General features: G+C 38.2%; 4 protein-coding genes, 1 long non-coding RNA gene and 1 other non-coding gene across 7 annotated transcripts; 4 read left to right on the top strand and 2 right to left on the bottom strand.

The window, feature by feature from the left end:
• The first annotated feature begins 1,279 nt into the window (after window positions 1-1,279).
• LOC116738530 lies at window positions 1,280-5,714 on the top strand. The gene is made up of 2 exons (XR_004344702.1): window positions 1,280-3,272; window positions 4,045-5,714. It is a non-coding gene; the product is annotated as an uncharacterized LOC116738530 (long non-coding RNA).
• On the top strand, window positions 4,122-4,206 carry Mir210 (microRNA mir-210). The gene has a single exon (NR_039039.1). It is a non-coding gene; the product is annotated as a microRNA mir-210 (primary transcript).
• Window positions 4,533-10,026, bottom strand: LOC100678678 (tetratricopeptide repeat protein 17). 2 transcript variants are annotated; one of them, XM_003424151.5, is made up of 11 exons: window positions 9,548-10,022; window positions 9,101-9,372; window positions 8,905-9,016; window positions 8,610-8,836; window positions 8,245-8,532; window positions 7,821-8,170; window positions 7,510-7,738; window positions 7,183-7,426; window positions 6,574-6,798; window positions 5,853-6,024; window positions 4,549-5,523 (listed from the first exon to the last, which is right to left on the bottom strand). In XM_003424151.5, exons 1-11 carry the CDS (start codon window positions 9,656-9,658, stop codon window positions 5,342-5,344), a joined length of 2,412 nt encoding a protein of 803 aa, XP_003424199.1. In that variant the 5' UTR covers window positions 9,659-10,022; the 3' UTR covers window positions 4,549-5,341. The 2 variants fall into 2 exon arrangements, with proteins under 2 accessions (XP_031782231.1, XP_003424199.1); XM_031926371.1 differs by lacking the exon at window positions 6,574-6,798 and having other exon boundaries at window positions 4,533-5,523; window positions 9,548-10,026.
• A 703-nt stretch (window positions 10,027-10,729) lies between these two features.
• Window positions 10,730-15,843, top strand: LOC100120725 (splicing factor U2AF 50 kDa subunit). Its single transcript, XM_031926372.2, has 8 exons — window positions 10,730-11,101; window positions 11,472-11,776; window positions 11,862-12,122; window positions 12,197-12,335; window positions 12,440-12,495; window positions 14,957-15,238; window positions 15,331-15,495; window positions 15,574-15,843. Exons 1-8 carry the CDS (start codon window positions 11,080-11,082, stop codon window positions 15,703-15,705), a joined length of 1,362 nt encoding a protein of 453 aa, XP_031782232.1. The 5' UTR covers window positions 10,730-11,079; the 3' UTR covers window positions 15,706-15,843.
• Window positions 15,844-16,198: 355 nt separating this feature from the next.
• Window positions 16,199-18,557, bottom strand: LOC100678617. Its single transcript, XM_003424150.5, has 3 exons — window positions 17,290-18,557; window positions 16,658-16,741; window positions 16,199-16,593 (listed from the first exon to the last, which is right to left on the bottom strand). The coding sequence occupies exons 1-3, from the start codon at window positions 17,330-17,332 to the stop codon at window positions 16,433-16,435; spliced, it is 288 nt and encodes a 95-aa protein (XP_003424198.1). The 5' UTR covers window positions 17,333-18,557; the 3' UTR covers window positions 16,199-16,432.
• On the top strand, window positions 17,781-19,329 carry LOC103317435. The gene is made up of 3 exons (XM_031926373.2): window positions 17,781-18,025; window positions 18,114-18,985; window positions 19,065-19,329. Exons 1-3 carry the CDS (start codon window positions 17,907-17,909, stop codon window positions 19,163-19,165), a joined length of 1,092 nt encoding a protein of 363 aa, XP_031782233.1. The 5' UTR covers window positions 17,781-17,906; the 3' UTR covers window positions 19,166-19,329.
• Window positions 19,330-20,865: the final 1,536 nt, after the last annotated feature.

Below are 20,865 nucleotides of genomic sequence, written 5' to 3' on the forward strand. Positions count from 1 at the left end.
GTGCGCGCAAACAGCGAGAGAGAGAGAGAGAGAGAGAGAGAGAGAGAGAGGAGGGACGTGTCGATATAGCCAGGAGAGAGAGGGAGAGAGGAAGGGAGTCGGAAGTTCAGTGGCCCAGCGCAGGCGTGTTACGCTCTGACGTCATGGCAACTCGCGGGTGACGTCACTGGTTCGCGCCGCCCTGCGGAGTCGCTCTCCCCGCTGCTGCCAGTCGAGATTCTGATGTGCTTCCGCGAGGAGCTCCTCCTATCCTGCGGTACTCCTTTATCCTTGTGCACTCGTATCTATCCCATTGCTCTTTCTCTTTACATACGACGCTTTTCTCTACTTCTCTCATCGCACTTCTCTCCGCTCCATACATGCCCTTCGTTCCATAATTCGAAGCACAAGACACATGCACACGCAGGTTCGTTCAAAAGTTAAGATAGTCGAGCTTTTCGCGCCCCAGTGAGAAGTTCTCTGCAGTACCCAGGTAGGTCGATAAAGTCAGTAGGACGGGATAGCCGAGCTGCTGCTGCATTATTAAAAGAGCACACGGACAAAACACAACGGAGGGGCTTCTCTCCCTCCGCGAGCGACCCTCCGATGGCGCGAGTGTCGTCGTTTCCGTCTGACTCTAGCCGTCGCTTTACCACTTGCTCTGCTACTCTCTTTTCCATACTGTAATGATACACCTGGAATCGATCTTTATTTTCTTTCTTTTTTTCGATACCTATACGACTGGACGTTCGAATTTTTCTGTTTTTCATAATAATGCTAGATTCATTGTATAATGCATGTGCGATGGGTATAGTTGGGCGCGTAATCTAGGCTACGCGTTCCCGAGTCTCGCGCGAGTCCTACGGGGCTTCCCGAGTCGAGGGGCGGCAGTGGCGATTAATCCAGTTTACCTAGCGCGCAGCCCTGGGGCTTCTTATGCACCGAGCGACGATGCTCGGAATGCCGAGAGCGATGAAACATTTATGTACGTGCCTTTTTTTTTTTTTTGTATTTTGAATTTCCCGCGCGCAGAGCTTTTTGCATTTCGAATAATCTCTGGATGTATATTGTACGATTGTAAGGAAATAAAGATAAAGATAAACTATTGTGTGTATTATATATACTACGTATACCGATGTCAAGAGAGAAGAGATAAAGAAGAAGAAGACGACGGCGGAGCAGGGAAGAAGAGAGAAGTGCAATATTATAAAATAGGCAAGCCGTCTTATGTTTCTGTCTTATTTCATTGTACATTTGCGATATGAAATATGACGTAAACTTAAGGTGGTTACCTATATAACCGACGCTCGCGCTCGCGGATCTACATCGGACTTCGTCGTCGCATCGACATCTACATCTAATCTACAGTATGCACATCTCAGGTAAAAAAAAATATATAAGTACACGTATGCAGATACGCACAAAGAAGCAAAAGCTCGGCCTAGAGCAGTTGTCTAGACGAGGAATGGATATCGGGGCGCGGTGTAAGTATATGGACACGAGGGGCTATATACGGGAGGAAGCCTCAGGGGAAGCTAAGCCGAATCCCACCAAGTGTCGCCCAAGAGCTTACCCGGCTAGTGTTACCCTGTTTCGAGGCGACTCTGCCTGCAGCGCAGAGAAAGAGACGAATAAGAGATAGCTATATGTGTATTCGCATTCCACCCTTATTGTGCGACCGTTGCGCGGATTCGATTGCATTTCGACTCCTTCCGATATTTATTTACTCGCATAGAAAGGATTGTTGCAAGTTCGATGCTTCCTTGTTTGCAAATGTCGCGCGATTAATTTTTTGTATGTATGGAGTGATGATGATAAATCACTCGAGGCTCGAATGTAGGCTAGAATAGATGAATTCGGGCGTTTGGTGTTGAATGCTCGTGAGCTTTCACTCGAATCGGCTGCTTATTTTCTATACATGCAGGATTTTCGATCAAAACCGAAGAATTAATTTTAAATCTAATTAAAAATAAAAAGTTTTATTCGAAGATATATTTTACAATAAAAATTCTAAACTCGTATGTGTGAATTCATATGTGTGTGTGAGGATTTAAATCTCTGTGCTAATGTGTGAGAATAATAGCTTGTAATAGAACTATTGTAAGAAGTATGTTCCAACATATCATTTATTTCATTCTAATAAAATCGAAATAATCACTTGACAAGTTGATTTTCACCCTCATTTGTTTGGCCCATCACTTAAAAATTTGAAATCCTCTGTCATCTATAAAAGTCACGAATAAATCATCGAGTCAATTATCCGTTTGGCGCATCTAAAGAAAACGTAGTAAATAACGATTAACATTGTTAGGAAGAAGAATGTCGAAAGAAGTTATCATGTATACAAGCATTCGATGAAACTATTATTTTAACTTGTCGCTGAAAATTTTCGCTTCTAAATTTAAAGAGAATCCTTCTGGACTTTTCTCGCGACAAGCGAGTCGCAAACGAAGATTCGAGCCGTTTGTCCTACGATTATAGGAAAAACGTGAACAGTAAAAGGAGCTTAGAATCACGATAGGGAAATATAAAAAAAGTCAGCTCGTTCTAATGCCCTGTATCCTGATGTTTGCGGAACGATATAATTGCCTTCTTGCAGCGACGACAGCACAGTAGCAGCTAAAGTTTTTTTAAGGATTCTCCTCGTTGACAATATCATTAAACACGGCCCGTTTACTCACTCACTTAGACTCTTACATAATCTTTCTCTCGTACATACACACCCACACTCGTTCGATTTTCCATCTTCAGCCTTATTCTCGAAAAAGCAAAAATTAAAACAAAATCATCGGTTTCTCAAAAACACACACGTGCATACACACAGGCGAATATGCTTGCACACGCATATACAGTCAGGATATACATGTACTCGGGCATTAAAAGCTGGGCGGGCTGGCGAGCGATTGGATTGCCGAAGCCTCTTGCCATTGGTCGCTGGATTAACGCCGACCACGTGGGGACGGCCGGCTATATAAAGTCGCGAGCAGCCATCGAGGCGCCGACAATAGTGCTACGGACTCAGTGCTCGAATCAAGTGCCTTCTTTCTTTCAATTGTCCACCTTTGGGGCCCGCACACATACACACCCACACGTACGCATACACATTCACGACTCGACGATTTCGTGCGGCGATAGTGTGCAGTGCTGAATCATCAGTGAGGAAATTCGAAGTATTACAATAACGCATATACACACGACACGATCCTTTTCGGGACGCGACTTTTAGTACGCAGTTACGAAGGAAGACAATCCAGTGGAAATTCAGCAAAGTGCCAGCAGATCAGCATGTGCAGGTGCAATATCGATCCTTCCCACAGTATTTCCCTCTCTCGGTCCTCTTCTGCTTTTCCCATGTAATTTCCACTCTATAGATCTCTCACTCGTATTCATTTTTTTTCTGCTTCTTCTTCTCCGCTATCTATATAATCGCACTGATTTCCGTCCGAGTAATATGCCGCACCGACTATAGAAAAGTAGGCTCGAAAAAAGAGTAGTTATTCAGCCGAGTTGCGAACAACTGGGCAGTTTATAGAAGCCATGCGAACGAGATCGAAGTCGATGAATTTTGCATCGGCGCTTCGAGCGTTCGACTGGCCTATCTCTCTCTATCTACGCGACGCAAGGCTGTAGTTTGCACTTACACGGTCTATAGGACAGAGCTATAAGCTGCATTTGATATTTTTACCAAACTGTTAACCGCACAAACACATATACGAGAATAATCGAAACGACGAGTAAGTGGTGTATAAAAAATGATATCGAGGAAAAAACAGTCGATAAAAATTTCGCTTTTGTTACAATCACGCGCGACATTTCATGTGGTATCATCGCATTTTTCGCATCTTCCCTCTTTAGTCGTAGAGTAGAAAGCTATAGATAAATATAATAGCGATCGATTTTTCCTCACAACGTCTTTACACGGGCGCAGTCCTCCTTTTCTCAGTACATTGCATAGATATACACTGCCCTGCACTCCACGCATTAACTTTTAAATAATTCAAGCCCGCATTAATTCCGCTATGCAGCCGTAGGCACACTATTGATCTCGTATTGTTATTATTATAGCGAGCGAATTATTTGCAATTAAAAGAGAAGAAGAGGAGAAGAAGAGAAAGCGGAAGAGAAGAAATAATGCATAAGAATGGACCCCAGTGCAGCTGCTGGCCACTGCACAAGATTAGACATAAGACTCTTGTGCGTGTGACAGCGGCTATGATGGGGCTTCCGTGACACAGCTTAAAATTCGACGAGTAGCGAAAGGGAACACCGTGGAAATAAAGGCTGTATGTGTATAATATGTAACGCTCGCAGGTAAGGTTCCCGCTCTCTTTCCTCCCTTCCGACCCCCGCGAAGACCTACCGCAACGCTCGACTGACTGTACGTATGTATCGCTTTCGCCGTCGCCTACGACCTGCGGCTTATACAATATATTACGGAAGCTACGGAAATCGGAGATCGACGGACACTGCTCGATTACCTACCCCCCCCCCCCCTTATCTACTTGGCGCACAGGGAAGAGAGGACAGGTCGAAGGCAATGTGAACGACACTTCTTCAAATATAAATAACTTTATTTTTCATCTCTTGTGTGTATGCGTGTATAAGAGCTATGCCTCGGAAACTCAGTAATATAGATTTATTTTCGGTAAGTAACCAAAAAGCGCGTGTACGTGTGTTGCATATACGTATATTGTCGATTATCACATCAATGCCTTTGATTAAGTCTATCATTATCATCCCTGGTAGAAAATTAACGAGTGAAACCCGTTAAAAAGTTAAGTTTAGTTGACCATTATTATCAAATTGAATGTAAAAAGCAAAATGTTGCTAATATTTTAGTGATGCGTGTCTATTATACCAACACAGTATTATTTTTAAGTTAAAAATTGTTTTTTCCTTTTTTTCTTGCATTAAAACGTTTGCATCTTTTATTACAAATATTTGGATTTTTCACTATTGCAAGATATTTTTCTATAATTTCTGGATTGTAACAGTCATTTGACAAATTTCAAGCAAATGTTCTGTTTTATCTTGAGTTAATGTGTATATCTATGCATTTATAATGTTTAAACTCTTATTTATTTAAATTGTTAACCACAACTTAGCTAGGTGGCCCAAAATTTAGCTTATTAACCGTTAACGTTTCTACCAGGGATATCCGTGTGTCAAACAGAATCGCTGAGCGCAAACAACAAATCAACTTTGTTTTTTTTCTATTTCTTTTTTTTACGATGAAACACCTATGGTTCGCTTGTATACTTTCAAGTATCGAAAAATATATGCTATTTCAGAAAACACTTTAGCAAATGCATTGTGATTAGATTACGTACAAAGAGTGAGAAGTACAACGCTACGAGCTGATTTACACGCCAGTTAAAAAATCAGCATCGGTGCTCACTGCGAAACATTCGACGCGCTTACAATTCTTGCCGTCGCTATCACATTGTATACTTTCGTCCTCTCGTGAATTATACTTATTAACTTGCTCGGGCAAATCTGTTATCCCAATACACCATGTAGTGGTATCGTCAATATCTGATGATCCTACAACAAAAATTCAAACATACTGCAGGCTGAATCTGAATATCAAGTTAACTCACTCGGACCCATGTTCTCTCATGTCTCCCCTGGTGGTGCATTAGGACGAGATATGCAATGTAGAGACTTGTATGTATAGCGAATGAATAAAAACATATAAAACTGTTCTTGTATTCCATAAGATATGTGTAATCAACTAAACATAATCGACGTTGTGAAGCGTGTGCTGTTCTGTTTCGTTATTCACGATGTTTTTGAAGAATATCAGTGACTGAGAACCGCTGACAAAGACGTGCGATGCAAGGACAGGTGTCAGAAAATATCGCTATATTCACCTGGTCCACTGGTACTGAATCTCTCTTGACAAGCAATGGTCTGCAGCATCGTCGTAGCGTGGCCACTCATGGCATGCGGCTCCACCCGCAGTGCCTGCTTCAAGTGGTGGATCGCACCGGAATAATTTCCTTTTATGTGAAGCAGCGTTCCGTAAAGGAAATTTGTCATTGGCTGCAATTTACGCGATAAATGTTGATCAGTTATGCATAATGCAAGCATAATGTATTTAATAGTAAAGAACATTTTCGTAATTCGAGTAAAGAGTGACATTGATTGAGGGGCTGATGTTATGAAATACTATCTCATTTGTACAGCTTCTTGGTGTAAGCGGTAATCTATTAATAAATAATTAAGCACTTCAACAAATCTTATTGAAGGTTTGAAAATTTAATTGTTACAGAACATAACAAAAAAATTAGAAAATAAATAGACTAATAAAAGAAATATTTGCACTTGTGCATTATTTTAACCCTCCCCTCGTTATCTTGCAGTTTTTAACTCTAGCATTTACTGTATCATAAGTTCTTACATTATTTGTTTTTTAATATACTAAAATGTTTTTTAAATTACTAGAATGTTCACTAAAAGCCTTCATCGAACAAATCTTTCTAAAGAAAACGGATTTAAGTAATAAACATGATTTTAAAACATTCTTATACAATATTAATATATTCCCTTATTAATTACAAAAATAAATAATTATTGGATTGCATAACTTACTTCTACGGAATTGATTTTAAATGCCTCTTCAGTAACTAGCAGCGCATTGTCAATGAGACTAAATTTATGACTAATTGATGCAATGCTGATAAGCGGGACATCTCTAAATTTTTTAGGCACGGAATCGAGCGCAAGCTGAAGACAGTCTAGTGCATTGCGAGGCTTCCCCACAACACGCCAATGCAACGAAGCAAGCATCGACAGCACCCATGGAGCTGCTACTTTCTAAAAATAAAATTTGCGTTTTACGTTATTTCTTATATTTCTTTTTACTCGCATTTTAAGTAAACTTATAGTCGCCTTGATTTTACCATGCACATTTTGTTTTAAAGTATCGATTTACCTACAAGTTCCAACTTTATCAGCCACACTGTTTTGCCGACCTAAATTATCACAGAACTTAAACTATAATTATTGTTATGGCTGCTTTTGATACATTCATTTAAAACTTTGCAGTTCGAAATTCATATATATATATATATATATATATATATATATATATATATATATAAAGCTAGTACCCAACAGTTCATTATTCATTTCATGATCGATAAAATCAAGGCAGAAATATTAACGAATGGTTCAGATGCTCAATAAAACTAAACCCACCGAATTTGTTGCTGTTAAAATACGTTGGCCTATTTCGGAAATCTCAGCATCATTGACTAGTGCCGTTAACATTGGAGTAAGACTTGTATCAGGTAAGTTATATCCAGTTGTAGCTTTCACCAATTCTGGTGGAATATATTTTCTATCAAATGACTTTGGTACTTGGCAGACTGGTGGATACCATGGTAATGGATGCTCTTTGTCAGGGTCAATACCTATTAATTCACTAACGAATAAATATGTCCTAAAAATAAGAATGTTCAAAATTATTTCTTGCACAAACGAGAACTTTCTAAGATTTTGTAAGCAAGTGCATGGAATACTTACACATAGCCTTTATTTTCAGGTGGCAAGTACACTGGCACATACTGTTTTACGTCAAGAACAAAAGGCATTAAACTTTCGCAATAAGATTCGGATGGCCAGTCTGGTTTTTCAAAAGGTTCTGGTGATTCCTTTATTTCTAGATTATGGTATTTTGGTCTACCAGTTGGCTCCATAAAAACAGTAGAAAATTTTGTATAATCTGGAGTCTGACTAAAGTGATCTAAATTTTCTGCAAATTAAACAAAAATGAAATTTTTCTAAAAATTATTTCTTTTTTTATGCAACAATACGTTTTACTTTTGTGTACTAACCACTTGTAATTTTTGACTTCGTCATTCGTTCACGTATTTCTTTAGCCTGATTTTCAACGTTTTTCAAAACTTGCAAACTAACACCAAAATCAATTTGTAATTTTTGTGCCAACATCTGTCTCTCAGACATAATATCACAGGAAAGTATTGACTCATCGCCGCTTCTTTGCATACAGGATTGTCCGCGACTTGTTAAAATGGAGTTTAAACTTTCATCTTGAATGCCATCTTGAGACGTAAGGAAAGGCATTTGTTTAATGTCTTCCCATAGAATTTTTTCTTGAAAACTTAGCAATTCAGTTTGCTCATTGTGATAGGCACGAAGCTCAGTTAAAATATCAAGTAATTGTCTACAAAATAAATAAGAATGTATTAGTATAGCCATATAACTAACGAACTATGGTTTGTATTTTGTAATACTTACTGGTGCAAAGCACTTAAGGAACTCTCTAATTTTAAGTTACATAGAATGTTGTGTTTTGCACTTCGAGACATGTCTAGATTTGGGTTTAATTTCAAAGAATTATCATAAAACTCTATTGATTTATTGTATTCACCCAAATATGCATAAACATTTGCAAGAGCAAGATGGTGCATACTCTCTTTGGGTGCATATTCAATTGCTGTATGCAGTAGTACAGCTGCATCTGAAGAATAATTAGCAGCATGGAGAATTCCACCTGCAGTCAAGAGAGGTATATCTCGATGTTGTCTAAAAATAATAATGATGATAATGAGTAAAAAATTTTTCATTTAGCAGTATAACACTAATTTGTTAATCTTATTTACCTTGGTGCCTTTACAATAGCTCTCCGGGCACATTCTAGAGCATTATAAGCATCACCTTTGATCCGCCAGAATATACTAGCTAAATTTAAATGCAACCATGAAGTATTATTGAGCATCAAGCCATAGGCCACTGTGTGACCAAGATCACTAAGATTCATATTTGGTGGGACATATTTCATCAAGCCGTTTTCCTGCTGCTGAGTTAACTTTTTTCTATCACGCATAGCCTGAAAATGAAATAGAGGACATTAACCAATGAATAAAACAAAAAGAGGAAATTAAAAAAATTCCTTACACTCAGATGTTCAAAGGTGTGCATACTAAAATCCAATGGAAAAGTTTTCTTACAATCTGGTACTCTTTTCTTTTCTTCAATTTGTACATCATTAAGGTAAAAATCATCTTGTCTATAAATTGCAAAATAATTCATAACTTGTATGAGCAAATAAACAAGCAATTACTTAAACACATTATTATGAAAAATATCTCACGTTATTCCTTCTCTAAATCCTCCATCTAATACAATACTATGATGTAAGTCTAGTTCGACATCATATTGCTCCCTCAGTAAACAGTCAATATCAGACATATGCAAACCATTTTCGACGTCTGATGCAGAATGCAGGCCGACAAACTGATTATCAATTATAGCCTTTCTGGATCTCATACTTTCAAATAATTTGTTGACAGAATCCCGTCGATTTCCTTGCTCCAAAAATGACAGCAAATCATAAGGCCGTTGCATTTGAAAAATAGAGTCGGACTGGAATAAAAACAATAAAATTGCATCGTAAAATATGCAAATAATTCTGTAATAATTTAAACATCAAAGATGCATTTTAATGAAATGTGAAAAACTCGTGCAACCTCGAAAATATAGGCGTGCAAGGTAAGTAGAAGATTTTGAAAGACGATAAAAAATGTCAATACATCCATACCATCGATTGAATTATCCCATTTTCCGTAACAACCCAATGTGTCGTCGCCGATATTCCAAGAATAACCTCGAAAAAGGCGAACAACAGTCTGCAACATCTGAGTTTTGTCATCGTAATGAATATTGCAAATAAGTAGCCTTATTTGAGTCGGTGCAGTGTATTTCAGAATAGGCTCCTCCCTTCAAAATTTCTATTGTTACTTCTCGTCTAATTGAAAATCTTCTAATCTAATAAACCGATGTTGCGATTAGCTGTCATATCTGAGTAGTTTAGGTCCGCTAATGTCACTAATGGTCCATCCGGTGCATTGACGTGCATCGGAACACGCTGATGACATAGCTAATAACTTGTATAAAGTATCGACTGAAAAAACGAGGAAAATTAAGCGCTATAACCTATATAGTAGACTGTTCAACAAGCAGCTTTCGTTCCAGTTCGACGAGCTTCGACTGATCTGTATGAATAAGGACTGTGTGTGTATTAGCTATACTATACTTTTCTTAACGCACAAGGTCTGCTCACTGGTCAAAATTTGTCACGAGCTTGTCAAATAAGGTCATTTGACAGATTTTTAATTTTTTATCAGCCGATGAATGAAGATGAGATAAAAGGAAATTTACTTTCGACTTGTTTTGGCAATAGCAATGTTGATTAGAACCAGTATAAACGTTATCAACGACTCCGAAACTGAATATGCGCATCACCCGAAAAAGTTGTTTCGAAATTTGTATTTTAGCGCGCTACTAATGGAAACAGACCTTAGACATATAGGTACCTACTGCGCAAACGCAAGCCGCCCGCAGCCATTTTGGAAGATAATCGAAGCCCGCTCCCGCATCACGTATATATATACTTACGCGTTAAAACTTAAAACTAAAAGGTGGTCGTCCAATCATCCTTACCCCCGCTCTTCTGTTTCAGAACCGCCGCAAGTGGCGCTGCCGCAGATCGAGTAACTATAAATTTCTTAATGAAACAAAATATTATAAGAATTAAAGTATATTTCTATTTTTTTGTGCCTATGTTATAAATTTTTTAATAATTTTTAAATAAGGTTTTCTTGATAAGAATTAAGAAGTGAATGCTTTTTGGCAAACATGACATTCGCGGTCCACAGCACGATCCACAGTGCGGCACTAGCGCTACGCGAATCCCGCCTACACCGTGCCTAGCGCCTATCTTTCTATATTCTTGCACCATGGCCGATGAGCTATATACATTGAGTCTCATAATCCCATTCCCAAAATCCGTTCAGTTCATAGCGCTGACTATAGTGACTGCTGAGTGCGGCGCATCAGTTGCTCGAGTTGAGAGACGCATTGGCCGACCCAAAGTATGGGTATGTGAAGAATATGCCAAGCAGGACTACCTAATTAGCAGCAGCTCTAGAGTGACGTTTTCATCAAGGCCTTCAACTATTAAAATAGTCCAGTCGTCTGCATTCAAGCAACTTCAACCAAGAGAGAGGAGAGCATTTTTGGCTTGGGCACGCGATAGTCAGTTGCACTTGACGCCACACCGAGGCCGTGAGAATGGGCGAAGATTTCAACGGAGGTTTCTTTACTATGTTTTTATATTCCAATCCTGTTTGTTTTTCTTGCACCCTTTTCTCTTGCACGAATCATCGAGTGGATTGTTTTCATATTTCGCAAGTGTGCGATTCCGAAGTTGCACCCTTGCCGATAGCCAACAATGGCCGCGTCCTTTCCGTCTTTCAATACTGCTTGCCACCTTTTAACACACGACTAGAATATTAATCTTGTCCTCTTTATTACTTTTACTGTCTCACTTTACTAAGTACATTTTTCATTTACTTAACCATTTTCCATTTTGGAACAAACTTGCTTTATTTACATGGCCATTTTTTTCCTAACCTCGAAATGCTTAACTCGTGATTGTCATGCCAATTGATACTGTTTTACAGACCGAGAACGACAGGATCGCGACAGAGACAGGGATCGTGAAAAGGATAGAGAACGTGAGAGGGACAGAGGTGACAGGCCAGATAGGGTAGACAGAGAACGTGAAAGAGACCGTGATAAGGAAAGAAGACACAGATCACGCAGCAGAGAACGCAGGAAACGCTCCAGATCAAGGAGTAAAGACCGACGTTCTCGGGACCGCAGGAGAAGTAACTCACCTAAAAAGAGTCGCAATTCAAGAAGAAGAAAGCTTTCGCTTTACTGGGATGTCCCACCACCAGGTTTTGAACACATTACTCCTCTACAGGTGAGAATCTCTTACAGTACTTTCAACTTGTGTATCACAACTAGGAGCTTTCCAATAATAATCTTTGACTTCTGCATTATTCTAGTACAAGGCTATGCAAGCCGCTGGTCAAATTCCTGCAAATATAGTAGCCGACACACCACAAGCTGCAGTGCCAGTTGTGGGTAGCACAATTACCAGGCAAGCCAGAAGGTTATATGTTGGTAACATTCCTTTCGGTGTCACTGAGGAAGAAATGATGGAATTCTTCAATCAACAAATGCATCTGTCTGGACTTGCTCAGGCAGCTGGAAATCCTGTTTTAGCTTGTCAAATCAATCTTGACAAAAATTTTGCTTTCTTAGAGGTACGTTGATTTATTTTCTATACTAAATCTGCACAAAGGAGAATGATGTTCAAGATGTATATTTATACTTTCAGTTCCGGTCAATAGACGAAACAACACAAGCCATGGCATTTGATGGTATCAATTTCAAAGGACAGAGTTTGAAGATCAGGAGACCACATGATTATCAACCCATGCCCGGCATGACTGATAATCCTAGTATGAATGTACCAGGTAAGGTTTCTGCTACAGTAAAGCATAGATTTTCAGTTTGTGCCATTACTAAAACCCTACATGATTTTCCAATTATGGATATTAATATTTTAAATTTCTTTCAGATTCACCCCACAAGATCTTCATTGGTGGCTTACCAAATTACTTGAACGAAGAACAGGTATGTGGGCAATTAATTTTTATAACAAAAATTTATAGTATACTTTTGAACGTTGTTCTCATGCACTGACGTTCGTTTGCTCGTTACGGGGATCAACTTTCAACTACCGCGAGAAAAACCACAGAAAGTCTTCAGCCAAAGAAGACATTCGATTGGTGTAAAAAGTTCAATTGAACTTACAATATTGACTTATTCGGTATAATATTTTTAATGGTTCAGTCATTATCAGTAAGATAGTTAAAATGAAACAGAAAGCCAGTGATAAGCTAAATTAGCTCACGGACTTTCGTCCGACAAAGGTGCTCGATTTTCATTGAGGTATGTATGAGATCTCGCTCGATTCCGCCGTTGAATAGGTTAGGGAAGTTATCAAACATAAATTCTCATGAATTAGAGAGCTTATTTAGTCAAACAGCAGTTAGGATTCTAGTTCCTGGTATTCTTTTAAATCTCGAAAATTTAAGATTTCTTTAACTAGTTATATTTGGTTTTAAATTGTGTAAATTAATATAACTTTTTTTCCTTGGACAATAAACGTTAGGCAATTATCACAGCTGAAACTCGTGAAATTGAATTAAATTTCGATAAAAAAAAAGTACTAAATTTTTCTTTTTTGGGATCAAAAAATAGATTACATTACTATTGATAATTAAAATTCTGCAATTATCTAGATTAGTTCACTGTTAGCATACATTTTATATATTCCTATTTATAGAAATATATTAATAATACTGTTGTTTTTGTTAAAGTCAATGTCAAAAGTATCATTCGAAAAAATCTTCTTTCACGGACAGCATGATAGCGACTTAGAGACGTTACAGCTTTGATAAACAACGCGCCTCATCGACAAAGAAGAAAAATTCTTTTTTCAGCCTTTTTTAGGCACATCGTGGACACTTCCGGCAGTGTACGAAAGTACAAAATTTTCCATTAGATGCAGGGGAGACTAAAATTATTTTTCTTTTGTTTATTTTTTTCATATTTTCGTTGTTATGCGAAGTAAAGACACTATAATACTGTGCAACTAAGAAAGAAAGACTTGGTCTCCCCTACAATACAGGTGCACAATTTTAGGAAGAAAGGAATTTGTACAATCAAAAAGACGTGAGCAAGGGGGGAACAGGTTTACATTTTACAGGCAAAAAGTACGATTCATTCTTGGACAATGTAGAATTCAATTGATTGCTACAATTTGAGCGTAATAATCGAATTACTTCACTGTTCATGACTGATATTGTACCTGCTGCTGGAGAGCGAGAGAAAGAGAATCCGAGACAAGACATACGAGGATGTTCTTTTTTTTTAATCATTATTTAGGTAAAAGTGGGAGTCAGTCGACGGTCTTTTTCAGCTTTTCCATTTCCAAAAAACAGAGCCAAAACAGACGATTTTTTAGGTACGGCACGAAAAAAGTTTGAATTTTCCCTTTTTGCAGCTATTTTCTTTCCAGGCTTACTTTTTCAGGCTTCGTCTTCAAGACTGCCTTGTCATTTATGCTTTACAGGGTAACGCGATATGAAAAAGAATTTGAAAGAAAAGAAAAAAAGAAAGTCGAGATTTTCGTAGATTTTTCAGGGCCAAGTGTTTTGAAGAGAAAGACTTGCTCAAGATACAAAAAAAAGAGAGAAAAAATCAAATCGTTTTCAGAGAAATGAATGATGTATCAGTATTCCCTTTCTCCCCATTTCTTAGCTTAGGGTCGCGCCGATCAAAAGCATTTGCTTACCACTACTACTACCACTTCTACTACTGAACATGACAATAAACCACACTGCCTGGGGAGAGGCTTGCGCAGTCCCTCAAGGCAAGTACTTAAAACTAAATTCTCTCTGTCTCATCTATCTTCTCGCTCGAAGACGATATTTTTCATTCAGAACAAAGAATACGTACCGATTCTACAGCCCTTTCTCGAAACTGAGATGAGATCTTGCATGACTCATGAGATAACGATGGTATTATAAAAAACGTTCATAACAATTGACGTCGATCTGGGCAAGTTGCTAAACGATTGTAGTAGAGATCATTTAAACATTTATTTTCTTCCGTATTTGAGATAACGTCACTATGCAACTGCCGGGTCTTATGGCATCACAAGTGTTTTCAGGGCCTAAGGATCATAAGTGCTCTAGTGGGGACCAGTAAGTATCCCTACTAATACGCATAAGAAAGGCGCGGAAACGTTTCCTTAGAAATAACTACGCAGCGAAATTGAGGGATTAAAAAAAACGTTCTTACGTACTGTGAACCCAACTATAAACTACAAAATATTGAACAAGTGGAAATAAAAAACGAACACTTATAAATGCACTGAGAAAAGAAAACTTTTGTTATCGAATAATTGAGTACAGAGTAAACGAAATGGTCAAGTATAACAAAAGTATCTTGTCTCGGTGTGCTTATAAACGAAAATTACGAAGCCTCAAAAAAGCATCATTAAATATGATTTCCGTGAAATTTACAGGTAAAGGAACTACTGATGAGCTTCGGGCAGCTGCGGGCGTTCAATCTTGTCAAGGACTCAGCCACAGGTTTATCAAAGGGCTACGCGTTCTGCGAGTATGTTGATGTGTCGATGACTGACCAGGCGATCGCCGGTCTCAACGGTATGCAACTCGGTGATAAGAAACTCATAGTCCAACGTGCCAGTGTTGGTGCGAAGAACCCAATGATTGGCGCACAGGCACCAGTGCAAATTCAGGTACCGGGACTGTCTATGGTTGGAACGAGCGGACCACCTACTGAGGTAAGGAAAAATGTTTAAACTTCATATTTGTTTATTAGACAACTCCAATGTGTTTATTTCGATGACTTATATGGCTTTTTATGTGTTACTAGGTTCTGTGCTTGCTCAACATGGTCACACCCGAGGAGCTTATGGAGGAAGAAGAGTACGAGGATATCCTTGAAGATATCAAAGAAGAATGCAATAAGTATGGTGTCGTTCGATCTGTAGAAATACCAAGGCCCATTGAAGGCGTGGACGTACCCGGTTGTGGCAAGGTATGTATTATCACTTAAACAATTTTAATTCTTTCGTTATTTCGTCATTGAATATTAATCTTTTTTTTTCTTTTACAGGTATTTGTTGAATTTAATAGTGTGCTTGACTGCCAGAAAGCACAACAAACCCTGACGGGTAGGAAATTCAACAATCGCGTTGTTGTCACCTCATACTTCGATCCGGACAAGTATCACCGAAGAGAATTTTAATAATAAAAATAATAATCAATTTATCTTGTATTCTGTCCTCATTGGATTTTCATTCACGATGTGACAATACTACTTGTTGTCAAGATAGTTTTAAGAGGAAACACGGAGGAAATAAAAATGACGGTAAATGTATTTGTATACATTTATTTTATTTATTTATTCATCTGTTCCTACTCCAGAAAATACATAACGCTGTGCAATAGGCATCGTTCAAATTTTATAAGAATGAACAATTTACATGGATATAAAGCTGAATAGTCAAGATACTTTAAAAATTGACCGATGTTGTCACAGAGTATTACTTAGTCTAGAAACCAGAGAAAAGGAAGTATAATTAAACTGTGAATGTGATCAGCAGGTTGGTTCGTATAGCGGTTATGAAAAAGAATATTAATTTATAAATATCTAATATAGCTATCTAATAAACTTTTACAAAATGAATTCAAGTATAGGTATTAGGGTAGCTTTAAGGGGAAAACAAATTACTCAGCAATACTTGTATAAAAGATATTTGGCTTTATTTATTATTACCTACAATGCGTTTTTGTGTTTAACGTCGCTATATTATAAAAAATTATTCCTAAATAGTTAGTACATTGGACCCTGGTAATCATTTGATTTTTATTTCTATGGTTCAATAGTACGAGCCGTAAAAAATCCTTTAATAAAATAACTTTAAAATAGATTGTTATAAAAATACTTGTAAAAATTATTTTAATTGATATTTTCACACGTCATCTTGCATCGCTGGTTGATACGAAGGCACTTCACTAACTTCGACCGAGTCAATAACCAGTTTTTTCAACAGTAGGTACAATCCTGCGCCGACTACCAGCATACTAAGGCCGGAAATTACGGCAATTGACCAAGCTGGAATTGCTGTACCCTCTGAAAAGAAAAAAATCGCGTTATCAAAATTGAATTTTTTATCTTCTCCAAAGTATACACTTACTGTAATAGCGTCTAGTGATGGTTTTACGTCCTCGTAAAATTTTTCGCCTTGCCTCGGCTTCACCGAGAAAGATTCCCATGATAACTAAGACAAAAACATTTGTTTAGAATAAATTAATGGTAGAATAATAATAAAATTAGAATATAAAATAGTGCAAATTTATCATCATAACAAAGAAGGAAGCCTAAAAATCGAGAATATAGCTGATATACGTGTAAATAATGAAAACAAAGATATTATGTTACATTCTCTTAAAAATATTGCAGAGTATTATTTAATGTGTCATTTACTCAGAGAAGTTAATTTTCAAAACTGAAATCACCGAAAGTTTAATGATTAGAAAAAAATAATAGCACGTGAAACGTGAAATCGCGTGCACATACGTTATTATTACGATGGCTGTCAATTTTAACACAAGTATACATTGTTAAATAATACTGTGTAATTTTATTGAAGTCGTAGATTCATTCATCTAATAACTCAACTGTTCGAAACTAAGGTATCCTCCTTTTTTATCTTCTACGTACAACGCACCAGCCATATTCACGTATATTTTAGGGCTTTCTACAAGCATAATAAGGCACCTTTGAATCTCCGATAAATTTAATAATAATAATGATAAAAGTACTTACGGAACCCTACGGCGAAATAATACAAAATGCTACGGGAACGCATATTGATGCCAAACTGTTGTTGTAAACTAAAATCAGGTAAAAGTTCGTGAGAGCGTCTCGAGCAAGACTGAGTTAAAACTGGGCTGGTTCTTATCTCGGCCGGAATTCTCGGTGTGAATCAACGGCCGACTGATAAGCTTATTCCAGATAGCAGGTGTGTCTTATCTCCCACACACATGAGTGTACGCATCTAGATATAGTACATACATACACGCCGTAACTTCCCATATATAATAGCCATAAAGTATGGGAATAGTATGACTAAACCTTCGACATCTGAAAATGTTCTCTTCTCCTAAATGTGACCCATATTTTTCGACATGGGTCAGATATCCATGAAATATATCCAACGGGTGTGAAAAGGGCTCATAAAAATCATGCCGCAGTAGATTAAGTTTCGGTTGCGGGCAGGGGGGTTGTATCTGAAAATCAATAGGGGTCCCCGCATCTCGAGGCGTAAGATGCGCGGGTGCGCATGCCCCGTTGCTCCCGACTGTGCTTGCAGTCAGTCCAGTGCCAGCTTCCAGCGGTGTCAGAAGCTGAATTGATTATCTCAAGAGAATAGAGAATAAATAATGTCGAGTAATAAGGGCAGCGTCAAGCCACCAAGAAAGCTCACCGCCAAGGAGCCGCACGAGATGAGCCATGCTGAGAAGCTGCGACTCATCGACGATGAACTCAATGCTTTTTACAAGTGAGTTTTTGGAAAAAAAAATCTTGATTATGTAATTTAAAAAAATATAAGAATCGTACGTTAACGAGGACGAATTGTTGTCCTGCAGGTACTGTCAGCAGGCCGGCTTTACCGAGGAAGAAATGGACATAATCTGCCATCCCCTGGTGGCGGCTATGCGTCGTTCCTGGCTTCAGCTGGTCTTCCAGGCATCTCTGATCCTCATCGGCATAGGCACCTTGATCTGTCTGGCCGGTCAGTTGGACTTTGTCGGCGCGCATTTCTCAGCTTTGGGACGACTGGTCATGATCAAGCTATTGCCCGTGTGGAACTGGCAGCCGCTCTACTACGAGAACTGCATGATGAACAATCCCTTCTACCAGGACTACCCCATCTCCGAGGAGGACTGCGTCGCTTGCGAAGCTCTAGAAAGCATCGACCGACTGTCCGACGTTCGTTATCGCCAGCTGGTCGACAATTACTTCAGCCGCGACGCACCGGCCATCATCACCGATGCCATGCACTCCTGGAGCGCCATGAACACCGACTTCTTCTGGTTCGAGAACATCACCCAGCTGTATTTGGAGAACGAGAGACTCATGGAGACGGTGCCCTGTGCGCTTACTTCGAATCTGAGAACCGGATCGTCGGACTTGGCAGCTTTTCTGAGACGAGTTCATTCACCCGGCGTTGCTAAGTGGTTTGTACACTGGCAGAATTGCGACATCAACGCGGTGAAGGTGCTAAGGAAATACTACCAGAGGCCCTACTTCCTGTCGAGTACCGTGTCGCCGGCGCACTTCAACTGGGTGCTCATGTCCTCGGACTACAATAGCCCTAATTACAAAAGGGTCGAACTGGACTCGGGTCTCATTGCGTTGGCACAGCTGAGGGGAGCAACGCAGTTGAGACTGACGCCTATCAACCCTTGCAACAGCTCTTGTCCGGAGCTCATTGCTGATCTTCATCAAGGCGAAATGCGTAAGTTTATATCGTACACGCAGTCGATTATATTGTACTTACTATTATTTGTTATTAATTGGATTTATTATCGGTGCAGTCGTGTTCACCAACTTGATGTGGAACCTCGAATACGCACCGATGAGGGGATTGGATAACATAGCCATCCTGACGGAGACCGTCTGGGAAGAGGAGACGTAAATCTGTTACGGCTTGCTTACATCTCTCGTCGTTTATTTACACTACTATCAGAAAATTATAACAAAGAACGTGAAATAATAATTGTAAAACAAAAATAAGAGTAAGCGAATAAAGCATTTTTCTTCAATGTATACTATGATGACTAGATTAGAAGTAACAACAGACAAGATTCGTCTTTTTTTATTAAGTAATCGTTCCATAATAACATTGTGTTTTGCTTATCTAGTCGACTTTTCTTCGGTATTGTTTTCAATTTGCTTGATTTCACTTGCATTTTTATTTCGAACTTCTGATCGATTGGTCGCTGCGCCCTTTCCTTCAATTCTCGTTTTCTCTCCCTCTCTCTCTCTCTCTCTCTCTCTCTCTCTCTCTCTCTTTCTCTCTCTCCTTCTCGTCTACAATTGCTGCTGGCACCGCATTACATTCCGTGTCATTCCTCATGAGATAAAAAGAAGAGAAAGCTACAGAAGAATCAACAACGAGTAATAAGAGACAGGTTTTCATTTTTTTTTTGTTTTTGTTACTTTGTCCTCTTCTTTTTTTCTCCGTTATTATTATTTTTTTAATGTACAATCGCCAAATACCTCTCTCATTCGCTCTCAAATATTTTTTTCTATGTGTATTTGTATATATATATATATATATATATATATATATATATATATATATATATATATATATATATATATATATATATATATATATATATATATATATATATATATATATATATATATATAGATATAGATATAGATATATATACAAATACACATAGAACGTGGCTGACCATTTGGCATTCATATATTATATCTCGTTGATGCGACACATACACGTATTCAATGATGGGTATACATTATACATATGACATTTTTTTGTTTATCTGAGGACACGACTTCTCATTCTCGATTAATTCAGTGTATCGTATATATTCCTTTCTCTCTCTCGGAGGATATTTCAGTTTTTTTAAGCGTTTCTGCTATCATATGCGTACTTGCACATGTGGGCGTATGTGCTGAAGGTAAACGACGACGCATTATTCGAATTGTCCGTTACACTGCATATGAAAGATGCAAGGAAGATCACGGTAAATTACTTTTTTCGCACCGAAGCGAAGAAACTTTATTAATTTTCAAGCAAGACCAGTGAATTTTTTTTCCGTTTGTCTGCGGGATGACAAAAGCTAAAAAAATGTTACGACGTATATGTAGGGTTTTGTATACTTATATCGCTTCCTCCCTTCGGTGAGAAACCAATCATTTCCAGTCGTTTAGATCTCCATATATATATATTATTTCGATGGACGAACCAATATATACATTGCATTGTTTTAAATTATTGTTTGTAATATAAGAAGTCACATGAGGTTGCTAAATGCTATTCAGTACCGACACGTAATCGTTAAAAACAAAAATTTTAATTTCTACAGCTCTGCTTTGGTCAATTATAGTTTAATCGATCTGATTGAGAGGAGAAATAGGGGAATTATAACAGGTATAATTCTTTTTTCTATAACATACACATTTTATCATGGGGTCCATTCATTTTTTTATAAGACAACGAAAACTTACACTCGGATGCTCAGCATTTTTTTATTTACACAGGAAACATGATAATAAGCAAACTAAACATTAGATTGTATAAAATTAGTTAACTGCTTATTTGAATTAGCAACTTTCGTACTCATATGTGATTACTATTAT

Source organism: Nasonia vitripennis, chromosome 3, assembly GCF_009193385.2.
Source record: "Nasonia vitripennis strain AsymCx chromosome 3, Nvit_psr_1.1, whole genome shotgun sequence".
NCBI lineage: Eukaryota > Metazoa > Arthropoda > Insecta > Hymenoptera > Pteromalidae > Nasonia > Nasonia vitripennis.